At 38.1% G+C, this 20,954-nt stretch overlaps 2 protein-coding genes across 6 annotated transcripts in view; both read left to right on the forward strand.

Annotated features, from left to right (window-relative positions):
* The window catches only part of RGS22 (regulator of G protein signaling 22), a 175,768-nt gene that overhangs the window by 153,197 nt on the left and 1,617 nt on the right, over window positions 1–20,954 (forward strand). For 3 of the 5 annotated variants that reach the window (XM_072606882.1, XM_072606884.1, XM_072606886.1), the window contains 5 exons: window positions 5,310–5,459; window positions 10,226–10,321; window positions 14,801–14,906; window positions 15,909–15,996; window positions 19,115–19,252. In XM_072606882.1, the coding sequence (XP_072462983.1) occupies window positions 5,310–5,459; window positions 10,226–10,321; window positions 14,801–14,906; window positions 15,909–15,996; window positions 19,115–19,124 (450 nt within the window). In that variant the 3' untranslated portion in view covers window positions 19,125–19,252. The remainder of the gene's footprint in view (window positions 1–5,309; window positions 5,460–10,225; window positions 10,322–14,800; window positions 14,907–15,908; window positions 15,997–19,114; window positions 19,253–20,954) is intronic. The other 2 variants (XM_072606883.1, XM_072606885.1) reach the window with 2 other exon arrangements.
* COX6C (cytochrome c oxidase subunit 6C) overlaps window positions 1–20,954 on the forward strand; it is a 100,192-nt gene that overhangs the window by 33,279 nt on the left and 45,959 nt on the right. The window lies entirely within an intron of this gene.

Here is a 20,954-nt window from a genome sequence, read left to right on the forward strand (position 1 = left end):
TTACTATAAAACTAGAAGATAACAGGTATGCCATTAAAAGAGAATAGGAGATGATGTGACCGTAATTTATAGGACACAAATGACAGAGAAAAGGGTTGTGGATAAAGCTTAAAACCTCACATGTGTTTCTATATATTGTCATACAACATTAATAAAGTAAACTTAATGTTTTAATAAAAATACAATTGCATAGATATTAAGAGTGAAAGAGTCAGTCTGAAAACAATTGTTCAGTCCTTATTGTGGTAAGTACAGGGCATTTAAAGAAAGGCAAAAACTCTGCCTTCAAAGGGCTTACAGTGCATTAAGGGAGACGTAAGAAACCATATATAGTATACACACTTACACATGATATACACTGAGTTGATGGAAGGTAGTATCAGAAAGGAAGACACTAGCAACAGGGGAGAGCCAGGAACTTCTGCAGAAGGTAGAATTTGACCTGAAGACAAGGAGCGAGATCATTCCAGACATGTAGAGCAGCCAGTGCAAAAGCTTGAAGATCAGAGTTAGAGTGTAGTCACCTAATATAGTTGCATGAAGGGTAGTAAAGTGTATGAATACTAAAAATATAGGAAGTGAACTGTTTATAAAAGGCTTCAAATACCAAACAGAGGAGTCTGTATTGGATCTTGGAGGTAATAAGAAGCCACTACAGTTTATTGAGTAGGAGAAGGGGTAGTATGATCATACCTAATGCTTTGGCAAAATGACTTTGGCAGCTGATGGACTGGAGGTGGGAGAGACTTGAGGCAAGGAGACCCATTAGGAGGTTGCAGTGGGCCCCAGGAGAGGTGATGATGGCCTCAGGTGTAGGTGGAGAGGAGATGTATATGAGAGCTATTGTGAAAGTAGAAATTACAAGGTTTGACAGGGAGTTGAAGGTGACACTGAGGTGGCAAGCCCAGGGGATAGAGAAGATGCTAGTGCCCTTGGCAGTAAAAAGGAAGTTTAGAAAAAAGAGGTTTGGAATGAATTCTTTTTTGGACATGTTGAGTCTGAGATGTCTAAAATACAACGGTTGTATCTAATAATGTCTAATATACAACTACATCATTGTCGATGTGGGACTGTAGCTCTGCAGACTAGACCTAAATTTATAGATATGGAAATTATCTCCACAGGAGAAATAATTGAATCAATGGGAATTGATAAGATAACCAAGTGAGATAGGGTAAAGGGAAAAGAAGAGAAGGGCAGAACATTCCTTCCCTCTGAAATTCTCCATTCTGTGCCTCGTATGTTCATGGTTATTTACTTGTCCTCCCCCATTAGAATGTGAACTTCCTGAGGACCCTTCTCCTGAAAGGGAAACATGCAAAAACAGCATAAAGGAATAGGACCTGAAGCCCTGAGAGGATCTGAGAGATCCTTGCGTAGTAAGCAGCCCTTGGTGAGCTTTGAAGGCAGAGGTGATGAGGGAGAGCATTCCAGACTCTGGAAACAACTTGTGTAAGAGCACGGGGGCCGGACTTCATTTGGGGAGTCAGGGAGTCTGATTGGAATGCTGAATGCTGCAGGGAATGATGGGCAATCAGTGTAGAAAGCCAGACTGAAGCTAGATTATGAGGAGTTGGCCGGCCAGATAGAGGACTTTATATCTTATCCAGAAGCAGGAAGGAGTCACTGAAGCTTCTTGAACAGGGGCACAGTCTTGTCCAATCTGTACTTTAGGAATTTCAATTCTGGCAGCTGTGAATTGGAAAAAGAAGAGATAGGATAGAGTACTGACAGAAATCTGGAAAAGTCTAGTGGCACCAGGTTTTATAGACTTTTCATCAAACTCCCTGAAAAGGAGTTTTTAAACAATTAATCCCCTTCAATGTACAAAGCAAAATATTAGGTACTGGGACAGACGTAGAGTTTAAGTGTCTGACCTCATAAAATTTATAGTAAGTCTAATGGAGGAGAATACAATTCAAACAGATAACAGTACCACAAAATATTTACATGACAGTTTTGTTGTTCATGTCTGAAACTTTGTGACCCCATTTGGGGTTTTCTTGGTAAAGATACTGGAGTGGTTTGTCATTTCCCTCTCCAACTCATTTTACAGATGAAGAAACTGAGGCAAACAGAGTTGCACAGTTAGTAAGTGTCTCAGACAGGATCTGAACATGGATCTCCCACTACCCCACCTAGCTACCTCAGATGGAATGGGAAATGATTGGAAAGAGTAGGCATTGGATGTAGGGAGATGTGTTATAAGGATGTTACAATAGGCTAAGTGGATAGTAATGAGGGAATGTACTTTAAAGGGTATCAATGGAAATAAATTGGAGGGCATAAATATGTGATATTCCAGTGGTTTAAAAAGCAAACTCAGAAACTGAGTATCTTAGAAATCATTTGTTGTTCTCAGGTTTTGAGCCCTAAGGGGCTGACTAGACTATGAGGGATTAGTGATTTAAAGCACTTGTGTAACTGTTTGTCATAGAGATCTGGAATAGTAAAAAGCTAAATGTACTAAGATCCACTTTTGGGGGAATACTATATAAATGAGTGTCTATACAAGTGGAGTTGCTTTTCAGGCCCAGTGGACTTTTCTGATTACATATTGTTGTAACTGATCTGGGTGTGTGCCCATGAGAGTATATCTTTACTAAGTTTGTATTTTGCAAAAATGTTCTTACTAATTGTGTTCTTATTAAATTAATTTTTTAAGATGACTGTAATTGTACACAGTGTGCACCCAGACTAGGACAGACAAGATAGAAAAGAGAAAGATATAACAGAACGTTTTTTGAATATTGGAGAGTAGGTGAATAGTGAGGCTACCAATAAAGGGTGAAGTCAGAAGGAGGCATGGGGTTGAAAACATGCTCAGTTCAGGACATGTTGAGTTTGTGAAAATGGTACAACATCTTGGAAGAAATGTCCTATGAGGTGGTAGAAATGTGGGCTTAAAGCTCAGTTTCATTCAGGACTAGAAAGAGATATTTGGGAAGTGGTGGATGGAGCCATGAGAATGAATAATAATATTAAGGAGAATATAGGGAAGGAAAATTAGAGGGCTTATAAAAGAACATCATCCGTGAATATCTATTACAAGGACTTGGGAAGCTAGCAAAGGAAAAAGGAGTGGTGACCCAGGAACCCAGGAGGAGAGTTTGTCCCGTAGGCACAAGTAGTCAATAGGATCAGATGCTACAAAGATGCTATAAAGGACAAGAAAAATAGATCGAGAAATAGAAGGATGGACCAGCAGTCATGATAAGGTTAAAAAATACATGTAGTTGAAATAAAAGAAGTAGAATTTACATTCAATATTAGGAAAACCTCTTCAAAAATTATTGTAATTTTTGGTCTAGACCTATAATTTCATTGGCATAATGAAGGTTCAATGTGAAAATTTCTTCCAATGATGTAGACCAGTAAGGGTGTCCTACAATATTGAAGGGCTAAGTGATTTACCCATAGCTAGTACATGTGAGTCGGAGACATGACTTGACACCAATTTTCTTGGCCCATCTACTGTACCCATCTGCCACTCATTGAAGGGTTAGAAAGTATCTAAAGATGGAATGGGCTACTTGGGAAAATCACTAGGGGACTTAGAGACTGGATGACCACCTGTCAGAATGCTACCAAAGGAGCTCCTGTTCAGGAATAACCCAAATTGGATGACTTTTGAGGTCCCTCCCTCAGGTCTGGCTAGATCAGAGACTTGGTGATGCTTGACCACAATGCTTTCCACTGGAGCAACTTTTGGATGCTATTTCTCTGGATTAATGCAGTCAAAGTTCACACATACCACTTGAGCACTAGGAAACACAGGGATGTGTGAAGAATTTACTAAAAAGAAGGATAATTTAGAGTATAAGAAGAAAGGATATTTAAAAAGGAAGTCCACAGTAAAATTTATTGTAGTCCCATGATATTGAAAATAAGGAATTACTTAAATGATCATTAGGAAAAAATGTTAGAAATATTAAATATATATGTATATGTGTATGCATGTATATATATGTGTGTGTATATAATATATGTATGTATATATATGTGTGTGTGTGTGTGTATAGTCTTTGTAGTTATTGACTCCAGGAGGCCACAGATTTAAATACTGAAGCTATAAAGGCAGTGAACAAATTTAGAATCACTAATAAAACTTGGAGAGGCAGCATGGCAATAGCAGAGTGAGGAAGACTTGGGTTTAAGTCCTTCTTCTGAACAGACTGGCCATGTGACCCTGAGCAAACTACTTAATGTCCTAGTGCCTCAGGCTGGCTGGGAAGATTTCCCAATGAAAAATAGATTGGATTGGGAGAGAGAGAGAGAGAGGAAAAATAACATTAAATTGCAAGTCTGGATAGAAAAATTGCTAAAATAGGGTCATAAACTGATCACTGAAGCATTTATAAGATAATGTTTTTTCTTTCCTTTTGCCTTAATAGTTGTCAAACTAATGATTACCAAATGAGAAGTGCTTAGCAAAGTGGCTGGCACTAGTACATGCTCAATAAATACTTACTCCCTTCCCTAACAGTCAGCTTAAAACCTAATGAGATGGTTTTGTTTTGTTTTGTTTTTTTTACAGCATTAGGTAAAAGCCATAGCTAATAAGCTGCAAGATTGAGAATTTCTTAGGATGATAGCCTGATAGCGAGTACTAAGTTTTTGCAAGAAATAACATGTGTGCATTGCAGAACTAATGAAAGAATTTGGCACAGACTTTTGAACACAATTCTTATCTATAGAAATATCGTGATCACTTAATGTGGAGTATCCTAATGGAGGGCATTAGTTAAGAGCACCATTCTCCTTTTTAAATGTTGCTTTTCTTGCTTTCACATAAAAAGAAAGATTGTATCATTTAAAAGTTGCCCAAGATTTATTCTTACATCTGCAGTGTTGTTTAAGAGTTTTTCCAGAGGCAAAATGGTATTTCCTTTCTCCAAAAGAAAAAAGTGGGTTTTTTTCTTGATGAACTAAATGTTTAGAATATTTGGATAAAATAGCAATGTGTATGCAATTTTTAAAAGAAACCATAAATTCCTTGTTAAAAAGAAAAACCTTCCCAAACCTGATGAATGTTTCTATTAATTCAGTCGATTGGTATGATACATAAAAAGAAGAAAGTATCTCTTAACTGCATTTTTTTTTTAAACAAAGACTTCTTATTGGTAACAAAACAAAATTGACGATCAGCATGTGTACAGCTTATATGAAGCTGCCTGGAGACAATAAGTTGCAGCAAAGATGCTGGATACTAAATAAGGAATAGTTAATCCATTATTATGGTGAATGATATTTTAAATCAGGACACTGGTACAAAATTGTAACCTTAGTACTCTTTTGCGTCTGCCCAGATGACCATTTTTGGGGTTCTTTTTAAATACTGGCCACAGTTTTGTCAGTTTCAAAGCAATTTAACTGATGAGAAAGTTGTGACTACCCTAGAGAGAAGAAAAGAATATAAGAAAAAACAGACCACCCCCACTGAAGACAGCAAAGGAAAGGTGAGATGACGCTCATTGTTTCTTGTGTTCAGAGCTTTAAAAAGTATGTATGACGTGTATTTATGTAAGAGGTGAGAGGAGTGAAAAGAATGCAGAGAATTCACATAATCACTTAACAAGACAGGCTAGATGCTATGGGTACCAAGATAAACAGCAAAAAGCCCCTGTCCTCAAGACTCTTACAGTACATAAAGCGGTGAGTCTTGAAGGAAATCAGGAATTCCAAGAGGCAGAGGGAAGGAGGGAGTTCATTGCAGGCAGGCGGGGGCGAAGGCACAAGTTGAGAGATGGAGTGCCTTGTACAAGGGATGGAAAGGGGCAATATAGCTGGATCACAGAGGATTTGGGTGGGAATAATATGTAGTAAAGATGGAAAGGTAGGGTGCAATCAGTGAGTAAAAAGGTTTAAATGTCAAACAGAAGAAACCTATATTTGGTTCTGGAGGTGATAGGGAGCCATTAGAATTTATTGAGCAGGAAACAAAATGACCTAGCTAGACCTGTGCTTCTAAAGACCCTTTGATGGCTCTGTCAAGGATGGGTAAGTGTGGGAAGAGACTATTGCAATAGCTCAGGTGAGAGGTAATAAAGTCTTGAACTGAAGTAGGGACCATGTGAGTGGAGAGAAAGGGGGTCTATGTGAGAGGCTGATAGATTAGGCAATTAGGGGCAGCTAGGTGGTGCAGTGGATAGAGAACCAGTGTAGGAGTCAGGAGGACCTGAGTTCAAATCTCACCTCAGACACTTGACACTCATCAGCTGTGTGACCTTGGGCAGGTCACTTAACCCCAACTGCCTCATCCTGGGTCATCTCCAGTCATCCTGATGAATATCTGGTCACTGATTCAGATGGCTCTGGAGGAGAAGTGAGGCTGGTGACCTACAAAGCCCTCCCTCACTCAAAACAAAGTCAAGTGCAAGTCATGTCATCATTTCTCTGATGGCATGGTCTTCTCTGGCAACAAAGGACTAACACACACAGATTAGGCAACTACTTAAATGTGTGAGTGAAAGTAAGGAGTTGATGGCGTCCAAGTTGTGGACTAGAAAATATTTATTAGGCACTTATTACATACCAGGTTCGGTGCTAGACACTAGGGATACAGCCTTCAAGAAACTTACATTCCACGGAAATATGTTTTATATGATTGATCAGATATAACCTATACCAAATTGCTTAATAGGGAGCAGGAGAAGGCAGGGAGAAATAAAATACTGTTAAAAAGAAACACATTCTGTTAAGGAGAAACAACATGTACATAGAAAATTAGATGCAAATATATGCAACATACTTTCCAGGGATAGGTGTAGGAAGACTAGGAGGGGAAATGTGTTAACAGGATTACAGGGCATAATGGAAGGGTAGGACAGAGTGTGAAAGAGACTCAGGAGGTATGGGATTGACATGGGCTCTGTGAGGGAGCAGGGTGTGTAGGTGTGTAAGCAGCGTGTGACTCAAAATCACAAGATTATAAATAAACTCACGGGTCAACTAGATTGTCACACCCTTCATAGGAAAAAAAAGTGTAGAGGGGGGAGGGGAGTTCATATTGATCTGATTTTTGTTCCCTGAGAAACTGATGAAAAGGTCTGAGGAAGAGGTGAGAGAGGACGGTTAACCAGCCTCTGGCCATGCCTGATGAACAAGGCGTCCAGATGCTGGTGGAGTCTTGAGGCCAGGCCTGTCTGGGTGATGTTTGTTTGAGATACTCATCTTCCAATCAGTCTGACCCAAGGAAGCAGAAAAGATACACATCTTAGTGGTTTTCAAGATTTTTCTGTCAGGAGTTTCAGATGTTGTTTTATGTAGTAGAGGCTCACTTTTTCAGCAGAGAAGTCAGAATTATGAAGTGAATGTATATGTAATATGAAGCTAGTAAAAATGAGATCTCAAGTCAGATCATGCACTTACATGAAATACTCTCATTCATTTGAAAATTCCCTTCATATGTAATGCTTTTATATTAGTTTGTCTACATTAATTTATAGTAGAAAAGTACGAATTTTCTTTTGGAATGAATTTGAGAACATTGAGTTAAATTTTTTTTTAAAATATATTTGATTTTTTAAAACTCAAACAAACCTTTTATTAGCACATTAATGAAAAAGTGTCAAAATATGTATTAGCTCAAACTAAAAACGTAATAAACAAATGCCAGAGGGGGAAAAAATGTAAGTAACAAAACAACTCTATTTAGGACCAGGCGGAAAGATATAATGTATTTGTCTATTCATGGGACAGAAGTTAGATGTTTTGGATTCTAATGTGCGTGCTCTGCAAGTAGCCTCCGGAGAGCACAAGCAATGGATTCTGCGTTCTCTGGAGCCAACACTTTCTGCTGTGGATAAAGAAAACTGTTAGGGGACAATTATGTAGTGGCTGCAGCAACCCAACCAGAGAACTGTCTCAGCCACTCACTCCCAAGCAGGATCCTCCTTCTGTATGTGGTAGGGAGGACAGGATGGGAAATGGGGCAGCAGGGTAGGGCTGGCTGCATTTTAGCAGGGGAGCACTACCCTTTGTTAGGGTAGTTGAGGGAAAGATACTCTTATCTAACTAAACCCATGGGAGATTGATGTTGATACTAAACAAACCTGTAGGTCTGACTCAGGAAGAATGAATCATCTCAGTTTTATTCCTACTTACTCAGAACTTTTTTCTTGGTCTTCATGCTTAGCTGTTGATAATCTCCTCTCTCAGATTGATACAAAAGCCTGTCTCACCTGAGCTTGAAATACATGCTACATTTTTTTACTAGGTGAGCTCAGGACAGCCTACCAACCTACACATTATCTCAATGCTGTTGAGTTCACATTAATAAGGGTGAGACTCTGTAAGGCTATTCGTGTGTTTGGGTAGTTGCAAGGGAAGGCATTAGCATGTGTCTTGGCTCTTCATATATGTTCTATCACTTGTACACATTTGAGCTTGAAAGTAAAAATAAGTCTCCAGTGGAGTGCCGCAGGATCCAGTGCTGGACCCTAAACTGTTTCATCTTCATAAATGCCTTAGATAAAAACAAAGAAGGCAGGCTTACAAATGTACAGATGACCTTAAACTGTTAACACTCTGGATGACAGAACCAGGATGAAAAATAAAACCAAACGACACACCTTACATTGAGTTAAAATATTGGATCAAGCTGAAGAAAAATAAAGGAGAAATATAAAGTCCTAAAAAATGCACAACACATACATACATATTTTTACATATATGTTTGTGTGCATGTGTAGAGGTACACATGTATGTATTGTGTGTATACATATACACATAATTGATACAGTCTTTGCTCTGATGATCCCCAGATATACACACATTTATTCTCAGATATGTGTGTGTGTAAATGTAGTGAGCTGATGAGGTCATTCAGAAAGAATGTAGCAGAAGGCCCTGGAGAGAGCCTTGGGGTACATCCATATTTGGGGGGAGCATGTCCCACAGACAGGAACAAGACCAACAGAGTGCAAGACTGCAGCTAATGGGCACATGGAGGACTCTCAGAGTTATAGATTATGAGCATTTATTGAGTGATAATGGGAGTAAGACTAGGAATGTTTTAGTGTTTCCTGGTGTGTCTTTGGGTGGAGTCAAGATGAAGCTAATGGGAACTGAAGATGTTCATGGACCAAGCCAGGGTCATTCAGGGGACTTAGTCCAAAAATCCTTATCTTCCTTCAAGACTCAACTTCTGTGCCAGATCTTCTCCAAATACTCCCCAGGATGGCCTTCCTGCTCTAAGGTCTTCCTGTAACTTTCGGCCTGCCTCCCTTCTTAGCCTGTAGGAGACTTGTATATGCCCCTGACACATTCTACCAAAAAGATGAGAGAGCTCCCTGAGGACAGGCACTGTTCCACTCTTTACTCTGTCCAACATCACCACCATATAACAGGGCAGACTAGAGGTGATCAGGGCCAGAGCTAGGGCAATCATAGTGTGAGCTGAGAAAAAAGGACAGATGTGAGATGTCATGGAGGGAGAATCAAAAAGACTCCGCAGCTGGGTAATATTTTCTGTAAATATTGGTTAAATTTTAATTTGAAGTTTATTGAGATATAGTATCCACAAGCAAATGATTTCTCTGGTATAGCTGAAACACTGGCTCAAAGAATATTTTGCACTAATTATAGATCTAGAGCTGTAAGGGACCTTGGAATCCATCTGACCCAACACCCTAACTGAATAGATGAGAAAGTGAGAGTCCAGGAAGTTCCACAGCTGGTATCGCCAGTGTTCTAGTGGGATTTGACCCAAGCCTTCTTGAGTCCTAGTCCACTACTATTCTGTCCTGTCAAAATTAGGATAATCACTGAACTACCAGGATAACAAGTATGTGAAACCTAATATTTGTAGTAGTGGAAATGTACATTCTGAAAAGATTGATCATTTCTGTAGAGTGGTATCCATATCTTCCGCAAAAATCAAACCCATATATCCTCAATTCAGTCTTGTAAAAATCCAGGCATTAGCAAAAACAGAATTGAACTTGGAATCTGGGGAAAAGGAAGAATGGGGAAAGTGGTATGGTGAAAATCAAATGACTAGATAAACAAGAAAAATTTAAGATGAACAGTGGGAGGATCATTCAAAATAAATAATCATAAGCCACACTGCATTTGCTTGGGATAGGCTTTGGTACAACATTGACTATCATGTTAATTTACCAAAAAGTAATGTTGAATAATGTTCTAAAGTATTTTAGGAACTTGGGGGTGATCTTAATAATCTCTTTTTCCCTCCATTAAGCTGTCACATTTACACTTTAAGTTACAGGAGACATCAAGAACACCAAGTGGTTCAATTTCAGGTTCAGGGAGAATAAGCAGCACCACAGGTTTAAGTAACCAGAGCTATAACCGACAGGTAAGGGGTCAAGGGTATTGCAGGGACTGTTGCCATCTTTGTGTAGTGTGTTTCCTCTCTTGATGCACAGATTGATTTATTAGATGATTATAAAACTTCATGCTGCCCCATCATTAGCTCAGTGAAACAATTTATATACAGGTGTATTATTTACCTATTCCCCAACCATCTAACCAGTTTTGGAAACGATACCCTAGAGATTTTAACCTTTTCAGTTCCAGAGATCCCACTCTCCTCACCCCACCCTCATTGGTGAGTGCCTCATTTAACCCACTATCTTAGGCAGACCCCAGCTATGTTTCACTCTCACTTTACCCCCTGCTCCCCAAGCCATCTTCTAACTACCCATCTTGCCACTCAGAACAGAGACCGTGCCTCAGAGGTCTTAACCCACTCAACTCTGAAACAAACCCTGAGTCCTCTCCTTCCCCACTGAACTGATTAGTGAGTGGCTTCAGCACCACGGTCACACCTTGTTCTCTTTGCCCCCCACCCCAGTCCCACTCCTCTTTTCCAGTTCTGGAGCTATAATCAGATCAATACTATCTTCACCCTGGAAGGAGTTATCAGTCTATTTCCCTCTAGCTCTACTCCCCATCCCCTACAACTATTCTCTCTTTGGCCACCACTCTCCTATATGTGTTGGGTTACCTCATTAAAATGGAACTTCCTTTGGGGAAGAAATTTTCTTGACTTGTATTTGTATCCCCAGTGCTTGGCACATAGCTTGACATATAGTAATTAATAAGTTCATTTTCATTCATTTCCTTAAGTTTAATGAAAATATTCCCTGTTTTGTTGAAAAAAACAAAAAATTGAAAAAATTTACATCTTTTGATAAACATATAATTCAATAAAATATTCATAAATATTAGATTGACTTTCTCAGTCTTGTACTTTCTGTATTTTAAGTGCGATAACTGTAGATCTGGGTCCTTTCAGCAGGGCCTTAGAACAGGTACCTGTCAGTCACCCAGCCCCTTACTGCTGCCCATCATTTGCCAAGCTCCTATTATGTACCAGACATTCTCCCAGGCACTGGGGATGCAAGTACAAAGAAAGAAATAGCTTCTACTTGCAAAAAGCTTATATTCTAATGGAAAACTATAAATATACATTTTTATATTCTAATAGAGAAGAAACTATAAATATAAAGAGAACAAATACAAATAAATTCCCATGTCATCTTGCTCTTGCTATGGATGACCCCAAGCTCTTACCAGGAGTATGTGTCAATCATGACCTGTTATCATTCATACAGAGTCACTCCCAAAAGTTAGTAGCTTCACCCATGGCTCTTCCTTTCCAGACGAAATGTGGTGCTGAAGGCATTCAAGTTCCTAATTTGAACAGTGGCTGAAGTGGATTAGATGAAAAAGCATTTTTGTTCAGTTGTTTTTCAGTTGTGTCCAACTCTCCATGACTCCATTTTGGAAAGGTTCTTCTGCAAACTTTTGACTTCTAATTTGAGCAACCAATAGTGGTTTCTTACCTTGTTTCTGTGGCACATAAACAGAAAGATATTTTGGAGCTGGTTAAAGTTGGGTTTTTTCAAGTCAGATCATTCTTTGCACCTCTATAATTGTTCTCAAACTGACTTACTCTTTGTAGAACCTAATCAAAATTCATCAGCTTCTGTTCACACCAATTAGATGTGCCTTGACTTTTCATGATAAAATATCCTTGAGGAAACAGATTTGTCTTTACTTTTGTATTTGTATTCTGAGGACTTAGCACAATGCTTAGTAAATGCTTTTTCATTCCTTCCTTCATCCATCCATCCATCTATCCATCCACCCTTCTATCCATCCCTCCTTTTCTCCAGTCTAACCATCTTCAGTTCCTTCAGCTCTCTGGTGTGGTTTGGAACCTCCTCACTATAGACATTGTCCACTTCTATACACTTTCCAACTTTCTCCACAAGGTAGCTGGATCTGAATGTAGTGTGGTCAGGAGAAAGTACAGCTGGACAGATTCAGGATGCCTCTCTTAATATAGCCTAATACATGATATGGTGCAGCTGGTGAAAGATCACTAACTGTGAATTTAGAGGACCTGGATTCAAATCCCACCTCTGATTCTTTCTACCAGTGTGACCTTGAGCAAATCCCATAACATCCTGTGGTCTGCCAGGGGGCTGGACTCAATGGTCACTGAAGTCCTTTCCAGTCCTACTCATTGATCACATAAGCTATTCTGGCTTCCACGGCATGCTTCTGACTCTCATCAAGCTTGTTGTCCACCAGAATGCCTTAGATTTTTTTTTCAAATGAACTGTTCTCTACTCACACCCCCTATCTTGTACTTGGGATGCTATTTTGAAAGTATAGGACTTTACATATATTTCTATTAAGTGATTAAGTGCAGGAAGATACCTGAACGTGGTTGTACCTAAGCCCAAAACAGCAAGAATCATACCAAATAAGGTAAAATAACAACAAAAAGAAATTTCCACAGATTTTCTTATTATCTCTCCCCTGCTTCTCTTTCTGCATCTTAGAAGGCACTCAGTAGTAGTGGCTAGAGTACTAAGTAGTCTAAGTGGCTAGAGTACTAAGCCTGGAGTCAGTATGACCTGAGTTCAAATCTAGCCTCAGATATTTACTAGCTATGTGACCCTGGGAAAGTCACATAACTTCTACCTCAGTTTTCCCATTTATAAAATGGGGATCTAGAGGACACCTACTTTCCAGGGTTTTTGTGAAGATTAAATGAAATAGGTAGATGCTTAATAAATGCTTAGTCCTTATTTCCTTCCCTTCTCTCCTTCTGTTCCCTGTCTTGAATTAGCATGGCAACCATTGGAACAGGGATAGAAAAGGTTTAGAACCACAAGCAGATGTGGCAGACTCCCGACCCCTGTAGTAGACTTTGCCAGATATCAAACTTCTCTTGTCATTCCTCAGTTTCCCTTCAGGGATTCATCCAGATCCTTCCACCTCTTAGCAGGCTGATCATGATGTTGCTCAGTTCCCAAGAGAGAACAGGCAGCCTTGTGTGAGAGAGGAGCCCAGCAGCAGTCCTTCTTGACACTTCAGAATAGCTAGAAATGCACCAAATAGGTTAAAAAAAAAAAAAAGAATAGTTCCTAAAAGAAGGAGAAAGATTGCAGGCCCACACTAAAAAAAAAAAACAATAAAGAGACAGAAAATGGGCAAGCAAATAAAAATTGCTAATACAGTGAAAAAAAATCCTCTGAGGACAGAGAATGCCAATAAAAAAACCTCTACAAGTGAATATTTAGGCTGGAAAGAGTAAAAGAGGCCACCTCAAGCCAAATGAGTTACAGAGAGTTAATTCGGAAATGCGATGGAGAATGTTGTTCAGAACTGAAGTCCCTACCTCCCTCATGCTTCAAACTTTTCAGGGACTACTGACAGTGGCTCAGCAGGTTTGGCTGCCTCCCCTCCCCTCTCTGAAGTGCAGTTCACCCTGGCCTGGAGATCTGAACTCAAGGGTAGCTCATTGTCCTCTTACCCACTGTCTTAGTTGTCTTGGGTTTCAAGTCCCCATTAACCACCTTTATTCTCTCCTTCTAGATCCAAAGATAATCCTCCTTGTCAAAAAAAAAAAATACATCAAAATAAGAGTTGAATAGTTCTCCCTTTTCTCCCTCGCTCATTATAACATCACATTTACCAACAGCAACATTCTTATTTCTTCTTTCATGCTGTTTTTTTTCTCCCTCTCCCCCTCCCCATCCATTGAGAAGGCAAGAAAAATGGAACCCATCACAAATATGTCATGCAAAGCAAATTTCTGCGTTAGCCATATACATGCCTTTTTAAATTGAAGTTTGTGAGGTCTCTTTGAAACACAATTTTTGGTATTCCCAAGTGTCTTAAGCAAATTGGATCAACTATCTAGCCAGTTTGACTAATGATATAGAAATAAATGGTTAGCAAGAGAAAAGAAATGGTTGATTTGGGGAGATCAAAAATTCATATCATTAACAGCTTATAGATTAATACAATTCAGATCCAAGTTCATCAGCTTTGACATCTTTTTGCCACGTTTCAGATGGAATAGAACCATTTAAAAATATTTTAGGGAATAAATTGTATTTACATGCACATAGGAAGGGCATCAATGGCACAGAATTTAGCAAAAGGTCAAGATATTCTGGGTTCTTTTTTTATTTAATGTGGACATTCTGAATTTACTTCTGAGCCAAGAAGTGTGCTTAATCAACCTAAACCATCTAGATCTTTCCTAAACGTTTAAATTAATTAATTATAAATCAAAGCAAACATACAAAGATGACCACAAAGCTATCAAAAATATCTTGATAATTTTGATTAGCTCATTCTTTACCAGGGAATTGAAGTTGATGGCATGGAAACGAGACCAAAGATTTTAGCACAAATGTACCTATATAGGCAAAGATAGGCTGATAAATTAATTTCGATAAACCCATCTTCTTCATTGATGGGGATCAGTAAATAGCTATACATTTAACTTTGAAAATTGTTTCTACAGCCTTCCTGGTGCTACTCAAAGTACATAGAAGCTCTGGAGCAGGAGAGAACCTTGCTTAAAATTCAAGAAGACTTGGACAAAAAGATAACAACGAGCAACTTAGCAGGTCCCTTGTTGTTTTTGTTCATAGATTGTTTTACTACAGCTGAAACTTATGTCCAGTTGCGTAGTAGAGATTAATAATTTGATGTTTTACAAGAAAATGATAAATGCTGGAGAGGATGTGGGAGAGTTGGAACACTAATTCATTGTTGGTGGAGCTGCGAGTCCATCCAACCATTCTGGAGAGCAATTTGGAACTATGCCCAAAGGGCTACAAAATGTGCATACCCTTTGACCCAGCAATATCGCTACTAGGACTATATCCCCAAGAGATCATAAAAATGGGAAAGGGTCCCACATGTACAAAAATATTTATAGCAGCACTCTATGTAGTTGCCAAAAACTGGAAGTCAAGGGGATGTCCATCAATTGGGGAATGGCTGAATAAATTATGGTATATGAATGTAATGGAGTACTATTGTGCCATAAGAAATGATGAACAAGAAGACTTCAGAGAGGCCTGGAAGGACTTATATGACCTGATGCTGAGTGAAAGGAGCAGAACCAGGAGAACTTTGTGCACAGCAACGACCACAGTGTGCGAGAGTTTTTTCTGGTAGACTTGGAATTTTGTAATAACGCAAAAACTTCTTATAAAAAAAAAAAATCCCAAAGGTGGTTCTCAAGGCAAAATGCCTTCCACACTCAGAGAAAGAAATATGGAAGTCATTCACAAAATGTAGCAGATCATGTTTGTGTATGTGTATGTGTTTGTGAATCATGTTTTGATTTGTTATATGATTTCTTTCATTTATTTTAGTCTGACTACATAGCATGACTATAGTGAAAATATACTCAATAGGAAAGTATATGTAGAACCTATACAGAATTGTATGCAGTCGTGGGGAGGGAGGGGGGTAGTGGGGGGTAGGTGTGGGGGGGATAAAATCTCAATTGTATGGCAGTGATTGTTAAACATTAAAAAATAATAAAAATAATAATAATAATTTGATGTTTTAATAATATTCAGTGTTTTCTTCCTATTTCCCTTATTCTTTTTATTCAGGCCCCTCATTAGCTAGTGCTAAGACTTTTGTTTCCTCAACTTTGAATACGAATGTAACAAAATGCAAGTTTTTACAAGACCAGCAAGGGTGAGTGTCTTGGCACCAACATTGTCCGTTATTCTCCTGCTTTTATTATGTCTCTGCTTTCTCCTCTGAATTTCTCATTTATCTTGACAGCAATCGATATGAACTTCTATATTAAGTTGCCTCAATTCATCATTATCAAGGAGATATGCACTATACAAGTAGTACTTTCCTCTATACTCATGTCAAGAATTTATCCCCTTTATTCTTAAGAAGTTTACATTAGGTAGATGTGTTTTTCACATGGAAAAAAAAGAAATTGATTCAGATTTTCAGCACCTGATTGATAGTTTGCCAGTTGGGAAAAATTTCTCTTCTTCACTAAAATAAATAAATACTCTACTCTTCATCAGTAATATTTTTAAAAAAGTTTTGTTCTCTCCTATGATTATTCATATAAAAATTTGGTAATTCTGGTTAGTACTGAACTCTCTGGATCTATACTTATTATCTGTGATAATAGTTTGCTGCTGCTGTTTGGCCATTTTCAGTTGTGTCCAACTCTCAGTGACCCCATTTGGGCTTTTCTTAGCAAAGACACTGCAGTGATTTGCCATTTCCTTCTCTAGCTCACTTTACAGATGAGAAAATTGAGGTAAACCGGGTGAAGTGACTTGCCCAGGATCACACAGCTGATAAAGGTCAAAGCTGAGACTCAATACATCTTCTTAATGATGTAATAAGTGATCACTAGGCTTCAGCTGAAGGCCTGTGTCTCTGCTGAGAACCATTAAGCGTCAGGAGGTGGATAATGAGCAGCTTGGCTTGTAGGTGATCAAACTGAGCCTTCAGCAGCGTATGAAAGGACCAGACAGTCTTGAAGGTGCTCACAGTATTTCCCAAATATACATCAAAATCATACAAGATGCCATGATGGACATGTTAAACAATCCCCTGAGTTTTAACATCAAACGAGGTGTTATATATGTTCATCAAAGCTGCATACCAGTGTCAGGGAAGATAATCCTGCATAAAGTCCAAACAAAATGATTCCCTCTTGATAGGAAGTCTTCTCTATAGCAAGGCAATATTTTTATTCCACTCTATACAATGGATGTTCCAAACTTACTTTTCTTTCTTCCAACAACACCTCCACTCACCTTAGTCTCAGCTAAAACCCTTGCTTCATAGTTTACTGAGAAGATTGAGTTCCTCTTCTCCCTTCCTCTTTATCTCACCACCTCATATCACCCCCCTCTCTTTTACATCAGTTTCTAATGAACAGATTCCTCTTCACCAAGACCAACAACTTTTCCACATGTCCTTTCAGTCTAATCCCTTCCCATCTTCTCTCACAGACTGCCCCCACCACTCTTCCTTCCTGAGTCCATCCCATGTTTTAAAAGTTCTCACCAGATCCTACCATCCCAGGTAGCTCTCACCCTCTGTCTTGCCTCCCTTTCCTGGCCAAAGTCCTAGGAAGAGCTGTCTACACTTAGTGCTTCCACTTCCTCTCTCTTTCACTTCCCAACACTTTACGAACTGGCTTCTGACCTCATCACCCAAATGAAACTGCTCTCTCCAAAGTTACCATTGATAACTTAATTACTATATCTGATTTTTCAGTCTTTTGGCTTTATTCGTTTGTCTTATTTCATTGAGCTCTGTTTGCTCTGAATATTACTCCAGTCTATTTTTCAGGGTGTTCATTACTTGGGTAAAGTTTTTTATCTTCTGCTCTAAGCTGTTTATTTTCCTTCCATGTTTTCCCTCAAAAGCTCATTCCATTTTTTAAAATCTCTTCATTTCTTCCATCTACTCTTAGAGTCCTTGCAGACAATACATTCTTTTTCTGAGGCTTGATTTGTACTTATTATAGAGTTTTCCCCATCTTCTGGGTTTGGTCTTGTATTTGGGGAAATTGCACAGTGATTTTAATGACCCCCAAGCTCCTCCCAAGAACAAAGACCTATCTTCTTAATATATTCTACAAGCGATACTATATAGCGAAAAAACACAGAATGCCACAGAATAATAAATCACCGAAATGGCAATAGGGAATTGTGTGGTGGGCCTGAGTAAAATGGATCATATTGCCAATAAAGACTCACTCACAAGTGCTGGTTGTCTTGATTGGTGAAATCAATAGACCTTGGCAACAGCAGGGATATAGGTGGGGGTGGGGGTGGGGGATAGGGGAATTGAGATATAGTGAGGAATCCAAGATAAAACTCCTAGGTTGTCAGCCTGCCTGAAGGATGGGAAGATGGTATTGTCCTCTACGATAATAGCGAAGGCTTGTGTTGAGTGTGGGAGGAGGACATGGTTTAGGGGTGTAAATAACAAATTCTGTTTCAGAAATGTTAAATTTAAGATAGCTACTGGATATCCAACTCAAAATGTCCAAAATTACAATTATAAGAGCAAACAAATTTGAAAGGGTTAAGAACTCTGTTCATTGCACTTAGCAACATTAATTCAGAGGATCATTGATGAAACATACTATCCACCTCCTGACAGAGAGGTAATGGTTAATAGTGATGTGGAAGGAGACACATTTTTTTTAACATGGAAAATATATGTATTTGTTTTGCTTGACTGTGCTTATTTTTTTTTTGACTATGTGAGGATTTTTTTTTTCAATGAGGTTGGGTAAGAGTGAAGGATAGAAAGAAATTATCATTAATGGAAAAAAATTAAAGTTCCCTTCCTATTCCCATCTCCCTAGAAAGATATACTATTTGAATGATACAGTGGATCCTAAAAAGGTATTAAAAGAAGAAGAAAGTCTCCATTATATTAGAGAAACCCTCTTTGGAGAAATGAAATGAGAATGAGAAATGAAAAAGTTGTCATTAATATTAATGAAAAGAATCCCCACATGAATAGAATTATAAACCCATCAAAGTATTTTAGCTAATGGAGCTCTCCTATTTAAAGAAATCATAAACGATGTTTTTGTACAGTTAACAATTTTTATGAACATTTTGTAAACAATTTTCTAATCATCTTCTACCTGTTTGGGAAATCCAGGGTTTTTAAAATATTGCTTTCTTACATCATTTCATTGCTTTTAACTATGGAAGTAAAAAAAAAAAACTGGTGAATTTAATTTAATTTGAATATCCCTTTCCTCCAGGCCTTTATCACATTGTAAAATATAGTATTTTCTTTTTAATAGGGAGACTTGAAATGCAACTAGTTGAATTGAGGAGCCTGCATGAATTTGGATGATCTAAGACAAGTCTACACTATAAATAAAATTTGATTTCTTTTGCTTTAATGCTTTTCAAATTATAGGTATTCATAAATGTCACAGGTGAGTAGTAAGATAAATGACTAGATGAATTTTCTAATTTGCGTAGTAGAATTAAAATATTTTGCTATTAGTACATAGTAAGATGACACCATCTTCAAACAATAAGTATTTACTAATTGCAAACTGAATCTTTTTTTCGACAACCCCAGCCTAGCTCTGGGGAGGGTGTAAGGATTCAAAATGATGATATTGCTTTATTTAGGGAGCTCTTTAACCTTTATCGGTCATCTTGGGAAGTAGCATTTATGAAACTTTTGAACAAAATAAAAACCCCATCATCAGCTGGGTTTCAACTGAAGCCTGTTCCCAAGATTGTAATGTGTCTGTTTCAAAACTGGAACACAGTATTCTTTACAAAGAGGCAGTTTTAATGTTATAAAGCCTTTTGATCTCACTAAAATCATATTGTCAATTTGCATTCTTAACATTAAGAAAACAGTCATTTTTATTGACACTTATAAAGTCTACACCATTGACAATTGTTTCTATCTCATAAATAAATAAAATCCTTCCCGTGTACTTATGACCTCTTCTCAGACTATCACACACTACAGAATGGTCCTATCTCACTACCCCCTGGCCCTTCAATAGCAATTCTTTTTATTAGTGAATTTGGAAAAGTAGCTTCTGACAGAATGCTTCTATTTTACTTATTTCGTGCGCCCTGTGGCCTGTAGTGGCCAGTATAGGACTCAGAATATTTTGGAAACTTCAAAGTTCACCTCTCTTTACTTACTTTTGCCTTCCCCTGTCACATAATTATTTTAAGCCAAGGAATCTAGAAAAGTGATCATGGCAATAAAAACTGTGACCCTAATTAGCAGTGTGAATTTTGAGTAGTATGATTTTCAAGCAACTTAGAGAGTAACACAATAAAACTCTCACTCACCCACCCACACAAGCACATGTACTAAGCAGACCAAATCTGCCAGAGTCTGTTTATCTTCTGTCTTGTATCAGTATTTGTTTATGAGTTGAAAGTTGTATAAAATTACAGAGAACTTAATTCGTTACTCATCCGAGAAAGTTCATACAAAATGTCTTACCCAATCAATTTATGGAAAACATCATTAACATGAAAGTGTTATTGACACAGATGCGTTATTTTTGTAATCATGAATAAAGAATAATTTGATGATTTTTGTCAAGTCTAAAATGCATTATCTTGAGTCTAATCATTTCTTTTTAACATGACAACAATCATGTTAATCTAGCGTCTTAGTGCCTAGCAACAGGAACAAGACTTAGATTCAGAATAGTGATCATTTGGTCACTTTGGACCTTTACGTTTCTCTATGTACTCAAGTCTCAGATCAGAATGGAACCTTTAAGTTCCAATTTGTTGCTAGAAAATGTAATCATATTATAATCAGCAGCTCCCTGATGGAACATTTCCTCTATGGATAATACAAATTTCATTCCCTTTAATTTTTTTCCTTTAATGTTGCTTTTTTGAAACAGTTTCACAGTCAGTGCTTAATAAATATTGTTTGCATGAATGAATGAAATGACTTTTAAAATATTTAATAACTTTTGAAATTAAGTTTTTTGTACATGCTGCTCTTTTTGCATCTGTTATGACTTTTGCTTTTTATACATACCCTCTAGTCTCTTGTCAATTCTGGGGGTGTGAATCTATTCAAAATCTGGTGGAATTGTCATATTTGATTTAAAAACCTTCCATTTTATTCTGAGGCTGATA

This window comes from Notamacropus eugenii, chromosome 4, assembly GCF_028372415.1.
Source record: "Notamacropus eugenii isolate mMacEug1 chromosome 4, mMacEug1.pri_v2, whole genome shotgun sequence".
Taxonomy (NCBI): Eukaryota; Metazoa; Chordata; class Mammalia; order Diprotodontia; family Macropodidae; genus Notamacropus; species Notamacropus eugenii.